This window comes from Cherax quadricarinatus, chromosome 50, assembly GCF_038502225.1.
Source record: "Cherax quadricarinatus isolate ZL_2023a chromosome 50, ASM3850222v1, whole genome shotgun sequence".
Lineage (NCBI taxonomy): Eukaryota > Metazoa > Arthropoda > Malacostraca > Decapoda > Parastacidae > Cherax > Cherax quadricarinatus.
This window is the reverse complement of record NC_091341.1, coordinates 21,834,853-21,843,575: the sequence shown is the minus strand read 5'-3', so window position 1 is coordinate 21,843,575 and position 8,723 is coordinate 21,834,853. Positions and strand designations below refer to the sequence as shown.

Genomic DNA, 8,723 nt, shown 5'->3' with positions numbered 1-8,723 from the left:
GAATGGTTTTTTATTTTTTTTAGCTAACACTTATGTAAATATAAATAACTTTTTACCTTATTCCTAGTATTATCCTTTATAGTATGATAATCTATGTAACTGTATTTGTGTTAACCTGAATAAAGTTACTTAATCAGGAAACAAGGCTCAGTGCAACGTAAGCTGTCACTGACCCTTATAACCCACAACAAGGGGAAAAAAAAAACGGACTTCAGCGACAGCATTAATATGCCGACGTGTTTCCTCGGGGAGTAAAGCGCCTGACTGCTGGTGTTTAAACCTGTGGTCCACATGACATAAATTGAGAATTTAATTTTGCAGTTTGTCTCTTTCCGGGAGACACTATATTTCCTTTCTATTCTCACACATATTTGGCCAACATATTTTTCCCTAACCAGGAGGCAAGGCGCAATAAAAGTAAGCTTTGATGGCCCTTAACAATCCCAACAACAAACTAGTAAAAAGCAAAAACATGATTTTTTGGAAACCTCTCAGTAAACTGCAACTATTTTGAAGAAGCAGTGCCCTCCACGTACTTCAAGGCGAAAAGATCCGAAAATCTCATTATCATACAAGTTTCCCAAGGCAGTTCTGCATATATTACTTACAAGATCCAATAAGTTACCACTATGGGTCTCAGGAAGCTGGTCTCTGATGACACTTGTTCTTACATCTATACACAAATACTCAAATCAGCAAATGAAAACCAGTTGAAATTTGTTATAGTGGAGAAGGCAAATTCCTTCATGTTAAAGGTAAACTACTTTAAGTCGTCAGGTTGTTCATAATTAATATTTGTAACTGTTTGTATGCTGATATACATTATTTAGTGTTGGCATTACTATTTGTATGTGTTTAATTGCAAGACCAACAATTATCTACTGTAGATTTAGCAGATGTGTGCCTGTATAAAATCAAATAAATGCTCGTAACTCAGTAGGTGGTGTTCGTGGCTCAGTAAGTAGTAGTATATTAATGCCATTTAATACCATTGAGAGACTGACTACCTCATCTTCTACTGTGTTATGTTTATAATTCTACAGTCTTCATTTATGTCAATATATTGTCTACAAAATCAAGATACCCAGATGTTACACATGTGTTAGTAAGGGGTGTTTGTAACTCATTAGGGAATTCTCACGTTGATAGCATCCTTAGCTCACATTCTGAGGGATTGAGGTTTACTCTCTGGCACGGGTCAAACATTGGGCATGTGTCCTTATGCCTGCTGTCCCTGTTCACCTAGCAGTAAACAGTTACCTGCACGTTAGTCACTGCTGTGGGTCGCATCCTGATTTACTAGCCCTCTGGGTTAATAACCTGAACAAAATTTTGTTCAGTACTAAATGAGCCAGAAATATAAAATAATAATAATAATAAAAATGAAAGTACGTACTGTAATAACAATAATGATAACTGTAAATTTTTCATCAAACTGTTGTTATACAATTATTTATTTCAGCTCACTCCTAGTGACAACTCAGTGATTGAATGGAGTCAGAATCTTAAAAAAACTCCTCAAGAGTACTTGTCCTTCTTAAGCAAGGCTGTCTCATACAACATACGTGCTGATGAACAAAAAGATGTCAAAGAAGACATATTTGCAGTTCAAGAAGAAAACTTGGTGTGGAAGCAATATTTTCCAAAAAAGAATGTTTATTTTAGAACAGGAAAATTTAAACTTGAGAAGGTAAGCTTATTTCAGTTTTATATCCCAGACTCACATATAATGTATTAAAAACATTATGAGTGGGAAACAGAAGCCTGTTCAATGTTTTGCACACTTGTAAGATTACTTGTCTTTTCATTGTTTACTGAAGATGCTAGACGACAAGTAAATCATACAAATTTCTATGTACAATCAATATAAAATGATGAAAGTTTTTCTTTTTCGGGCCACCCTGTCTTGGTGGGAAATGGTCGGTGTGTTAATAAAAAAAGGTGTTAATAATAAAAAAATCAATATAAACTTAACTATATTTTCCTACATATTTCTTAATAGTTCTTAATAATGTACGCGAACTTTCAGTTTATAAGTCCCAGTCGAAGAATGAATCATGGGGACAGTTATCCCAGGAACCATTGTTTGATATAATGGACTTACAGTAGCACTATTCTGTTCACATTTAAATCTTTAATGACAAATATTGTTCTTCACTAAAAGTATCAGTTAGCAATAATAATAAAACATTATCATTTCTGTTTTAGCTTAAAACCAGAATACTTATCTCTTAATGAATGGCACTTTGTAATTATGAGTATTGCAAAGATTTTTCTTTTCTGTAAACAGTAAATGAATACTTTATTATTTTTAGTATCATATGCCTCTTCTATTTCCCCATGATGATGGTGATGATAATGATAATAACATGCCTCTTCATCTTGTGCAGGTGTCCTACGAGGCTGCAGTCAGTGAAACACTGGAGGGAGCTATTCATGACCTGCAATCAAAGTCAAAGAAAATTCACAATCTTAATGATGAACTGGTCGAGAAATCCAAAAGTGTGTAAAGTAGTTTGTTAGCTTTGTTTGCAATAAAATGGCTATAATTTTTTCTGTGAAAATAGCCAGATGAGTTTGCAGTACAGCCTCTCTTCACTTAACGATGTACTCATTTACCAACGACTCGGACTTACGATGGGGTCTCTGACCAGTATGCATACCTAAATATGTAATGTATATTAGAGCTGATTTCCTCTATTCTGTTTATTACAATATACAGTACACTACTGTATTTTTTTTTTTAACAAGTCAGCCGTCTCCCACCGAGGCAGGGTGACCCAAAAAGAAAGAAAATCCCCAAAAAGAAAATACTTTCATCATCATTCAACACTTTCACCTCATTCACACATAATCACTGTTTTTGCAGAGGTGCTCAGAACACAACAGTTTAGAAGCATATACCTATAAAGGTACACAACATATCCCTCCAAACTGCTAATATCCTGAACCCCTCCTTTAGAATGCAGGCATTGTACTTCCCATTCCCAGGACTCAAGTCCGGCTATATAAAAATAACCGGTTTCCCTGAATCCCTTCACTAAATATTACCCTGCTCACACTTCAACAGATCGTCAGGTCCCGAATACCATTCGTCTCCATTCACTCCTATCGAACACACTCATGCACGCCTGCTCGAAGTCCAAGCCCCTCGCCCACAAAACCTCCCTTACCCCTTCCTTCCAACCTTTTCAAAGACAACTCCTACCCCGCCTTCCTTCTCCTACAGATTTAAATGCTCTCCATGTCATTCTACTCTGATCCATTCTCTCTAAATGACCAAACCACCTCAACAACCCCTCTTCAGCCCTCTGTGCTGTATAGTCCTTGTGGCTTAGTGCTTCTTTTTGATTATAATAATAATTCAGCCCTCTGACTAATACTTTTATTAACTCCACACCTTCTCCTAATTTCCACACTCTGAATTTTCTGCATAATATTTACACCACATATTGCCCTTGGACAGGACATCTCCACTGCCTCCAACCGCCTCCTCGCTGCTGCATTCACAACCCAAGCTTCACACCCATATAAGAGTGTTGGTACTACTATACTTTCATACATTCCCTTCTTTGCCTCCATAGATAACGTTTTTTGATTCCACATATACCTCAACGCACCACTCACCTTTTTTCCCTCATCAATTCTATGATTAACCTCATCCTTCATAAATCCATCCGCTGACACGTCAACTCCCAAGTATCTGAAAACATTCACTTCTTCCATACTCCTCCCCAATTTGATATCCAGTTTTTCTTTATCTAAATCATTTGATACCCTCATCAGTTTACTCTTTTCTATGTTCACTTTCAACTTTCTACCTTTACACACACTCCCAAACTCATCCACTAACCTTTGCAATTTTTCTTTAGAATCTCCCATAACCACAGTATCATCAGCAAAAAGTAATTGTGTCAATTCCCATTTTGTATTTGATTCCCCATAATTTAATCCCACCCCTCTCCCGAACACCCTAGCATTTACTTCTTTTACAACCCCATCTATAAATATATTAAACAACCATGGTGACATTACACATCCCTGTCTAAGACCTACTTTTACCGGGAAGTAGTCTCCCTCTCTTCTACACAACCTAACCTGAGCCTCACTATCCTCACTGTATAAACATTTAAAAATATACAAAAATTTTTATAAATGGTGCAAAGGTGACACTAAAAAATATCAAAGATGGTTGACACAAACCCATTACCATTATAGTATGATCCTTGCTTAGCGACAAATTCGTTTACCGACGTGGTCTTAGGAACGGAACTCTCTTGTTAAGTGAGGAGAGTCTGTATTCAGTATTGCATCTGTGTGGACTATTTAAAGATTCATGTTCTCACAGCAGTCAGTAAGCTTTGAAATTAAAATTAGTAACTAGGCTCACAATGCCTGTAGATAAACTTAAGCTCTTTTCCCATGAGTTACTACTGTAGTTCCAGCTCAACTCTGAAAGGAGATACAGTTTGTGCTGTGTTGAGAGGAATATGGTATGGTATATGATTATTATTTTGGTAACTCTGAGGGAGCAGGATTTATTAGTTGTAATTGTTGTCATAATCAGTACATAATTTCATAGAAAATCAAAGGCAGGTAGAGAGGCCAAGCTTATGTTAAAACAAGGTTTCACTTAGTTATGAGGTAGCCTTTTAAAGGCTGTTATAAGCACAGATGAGCAGTATGACCATACCACAGCCAGGAAGGGTAAATAATAGTTGTGATATAATTCTAGCTGGATTACACAGTCCCTGATTCTGAGATGCATCTTTTGGTATTCAAAATGCAGTTCTTGGGGTCTTTTTTCAGGAAATATTCCCAGGCATGCCTCTTAAAGCAAAATATAAAATTTATAACCATTTATCAATCATTTTAAATCTTTAAAAATATTTTCATGCACTATCATGTACGTACAGTACATTCTAAGACTCTTCTGATATGTCACAATATTTATATTATGCAACATTTGCTTTTGAAGTTACCTTCAGAAAATCAAGTTTTATAAGCTTCACACTTCATTTTTTCTCCTTAGAACTAGACGAAGCCATGGATTTAGCAGCAAGAAGTGTAATTGCAAAAGAGGAATTTGAGAAAGAGATTTATGGCAAGTGTGCAGCTATTATAAATGCCAAGAAACTCAGAATACAGCATTTAAAATCAAATCACCCAAGCAGCACAGGTTAGTCCTATTACAACACATTTTGAGAAAACACTTTGATAGAAAACTAAAAAGCAGATAAAAGAGATCTCTATATTTCTGTCTAGTTGCTGAATCAACCAGGCTCTGATGGGTATGTGGGCCAGCAGGCCACCAGCCTGGTTGACCAGACAAGCCTGGTCCAGGGCTAGGACTGAAGAGGTAGAAAAACTCTCAAAACCATCAAGTGTATATTAACCCTTAAACTGTCCAAACGTAGATCTGCGTAGTGCTCCGAGTGTAGATCTACATTTTTTTTTTACATGTGAAAGCATTTAAAATAAAACGTAGATCTACATTCGGAGCACTTCGCACGTGAACGTAGGTCTATGTTTGGACAGTTTAAGGGTTAAAGGTATAAAGTCAACAGATATGCTAATAAGGGTATCTAACTGAGGCCATAATATACAGATCTCACTTACCTGTATATTATTTTATCTTCAAGGTGACCAGCTTGGTAACAGAGAAGTTAACAGTGATCCTATGGACATCTGACCCAGCCCATTATAGAACATAAACTGCACTTTAGAGTTTTCTCCTTAAGGTCTTCAACTACCTCATTCATGATGTTGTGTACTGGCAGTAGAATTACTGTAAGCATTAAATGGAATCTTAAACACATGATATCCACCATTTCACATTGACATCTGTTTCTCATCAGATTTTACCTACTGCAGTTGGTGTTGCAGAGAGTAAAGGAGTACAGATGCATAGGAGTAGGGAAAACCAGACATACTAGGTAAAAAGTGATGACAGTCTATATACATCTAAGTAGTAGGTTGGTAGACAGCAAACGCCCAGGGAGGTACTACCATCCTGCCAAGGGAGTGTGAAACGGAAGCCTGTAATTGTTTTATATGGTGTCTTTTTTCTGTCTCATAAACATGCAAGATTTCAGGTACATCTTGCTACTTCTACTTACACTTAAGTCACACTACACATGCATGTACAAGCGTATATATACACACACCCCTCTGCGTTTTCTTTTTTATTTCCTCTTATCTCTATGGGGAAGTGGAACAGAATTCTTCCTCCATAAGCCATGCATGTCATAAGAGGCGACAAATGCCAGGAGCAAGGGGCTAATAACCCCCTTTTCCTGTATACATTACTATATTCATAAAGAGAAACTTTTGTTTTTCTTTTTGGGCCACCCTGCTTCAGTGGGACACAGCTGGTGCATTGAAAGAAAGAGTCTATATACTGATGTATTACTACTGACAGATTGTTATTCCTATTTGTACTTCATGGAATATCTCAGAGAAATTAGCTTTTCATCCTTTAAAAAGTCTTAATGTTAGGAACATTTTTTCTCTGTAGTTTTTTAACATGCTGGCCATCTCTCACCGAGGCAGGGTGACTCAAAAAAAAAGAAACATTTGCACCATTCACACTTTCACTGTCTTGCTTGAAAGTACAGTTTCATACACATTTTGATTTTTCTAATTACACCCATAAAATTACATGTAAGACTTGTTGCATCTTGCAACAAGTCTTACATGTAATTATTCTACAAGACATTTGCCTGTTACCTGTGTGTAATTTACCTACGCAAACATTCAGTCCTTTGTGTCTATATCATACTCATTCTCATAGCTTATAGATCAGACTTCATCTGACTTGTCATTATCTTGCACTATAAATATAAGCTTTTTGCCTGGGTATGAGTGATGATCCTCCCAAAACCACTAACAGATATAACTTGAAGAAAACACCAGTAATTTCATAATATGCTGGAATGTATTTTTCATGACAAAATGTATTATGCCACATTTGGAAATATGTATATTGCATTTTAATTGTGGAATGCTGACTATTTCTTGATTTTTCTTATCAATCCAGTAGGCAGACCAGAAGGCCTCGTTAGAGCAACTGAGTATACAGTATCAACTTCTCAACCCTCCAAGAAAGCCAAATATGGGAACAGTGATAGTGATTGTTATGACACAGACACTGATGTTGATGATCCTGATAAAGAAGACATGGATACAGATGAAGAAAACAAAGTCAGCTGCTCAACATCCAAACAGAAACAACAGCCCAAAGGGACTGTGCATGTGACAGGCAAGGGTAAGGAACCAGTGACTGCTGTGAGCTCCCAAGATGATTTCTTTAATGACAGCTTAGAGGCTGAACTTTATCCTTTAGTTACAAGCATTAAAAAGCAAAATATACCCAAAGGGACCAATAAAAATGGTACACATTCCCTAAAAACTTCTCAAGCTAATAAAGGCAAATCATCAGAAGCAGTGAGTTCAAGTGGAAATTTACAGAAGTCTCTTGCAGACCCAGGAAGCTCACAAAAGTCTATAATTGATGAGCTCTTTTAAATATGTCTTTTTATGAACGTTGGGACGTAGCGGTGAAATTGCATTTTTATTCTTTTTACCTTTTATGAACAACATTATTGTTACAATTAGTTACTCACATATTTTATGTAATACTATTTGTGCTTAATGACAAGAGGACTAAGAAAAATATATTAGCTATTTAGAAAAATTGATTACATTGATCATGGTGCCTTTTAAACATGTGCCTTTTAATTGCTTTAATTGTATGCTAGTCAGTCCTTGTACAAAAATCTTAAGCTGTATTTTATGGTTTCACACTGAAAGGGAAGTACTGTATTGGGTTTTTAGATAAATAAAAACTAAGCATGAAAGAAATAATGCACTGCACTTATTTTCGATTACAAACACAAAATGTAATTATTTTGACAGCATTTGAAATAGAGTGTAATGTAGCAGATCACCTGTTATCAGGTGATGGGCTGTCCTGTGTCCAACATTATCTGGCAGTCTTGTGGGAGCTGGCATCTAAACAGATAATGCTGGAAAAAGGAATGTGCAATAAAAAGGGACCATAAAAACTGAGGTGCTCATTTGGAGTTGTTGAAAAATCCGGCACACTCTTTCCCTGAGGATGCTGGGTAATTATTGATGATTTTTTTCTTTTAACAAACCAGCCATATCCCACCGAGGAAAGGTGACTTAAAAAGAAAAACGAAAGTTTCTCTTTTTAAATTTAGTAATGTATACAGGAGAAGGGGTTACTAGCCCCTTGCTTCTGGCAATTATTGATGATCTACTGTATGTGTCATGGATAATTTAAAAGCTTTGATTCTCCCTGTTTTTATGTACACTATATTTTTTTAATGTTTATTGTAGGAGTAATAATGCAATATGAGAGGTGGTAACTAGGATAAACTCTTAGAAAGCACTGACATTAACTTTCTATGCATGAAAGCCAATAATACACAAATTGTTTGTTTTCCCTCACCTGTCTGTTTGTCTGTGCGTCTGTCCTTCCCACCTCAATTCAGCATCGTCAACCATTATTTATTTTTCTTTTCATGTTTTTCTCAGCTCAAGTGTAACTATAGATATATATATTTATGTGCTCATACATGCTAGCGGCTTTCTTTATGCTTAACAGTATTTTCCACATGTAGACTACACGTTGTACACTATGCAAAGAAATAAATACGAACAGTGGACCCCCGGTTAACGATATTTTTTCATTCCAG

General features: G+C 36.3%; 1 protein-coding gene across 1 annotated transcript; it reads left to right on the top strand.

Moving 5' to 3' along the window:
- The first annotated feature begins 181 nt into the window (after window positions 1-181).
- Window positions 182-8,680, top strand: LOC128695427 (DNA repair protein XRCC4). Its single transcript, XM_070095501.1, has 5 exons — window positions 182-755; window positions 1,463-1,690; window positions 2,391-2,502; window positions 5,033-5,179; window positions 7,040-8,680. The coding sequence occupies exons 1-5, from the start codon at window positions 630-632 to the stop codon at window positions 7,525-7,527; spliced, it is 1,101 nt and encodes a 366-aa protein (XP_069951602.1). The 5' UTR covers window positions 182-629; the 3' UTR covers window positions 7,528-8,680.
- Window positions 8,681-8,723: the final 43 nt, after the last annotated feature.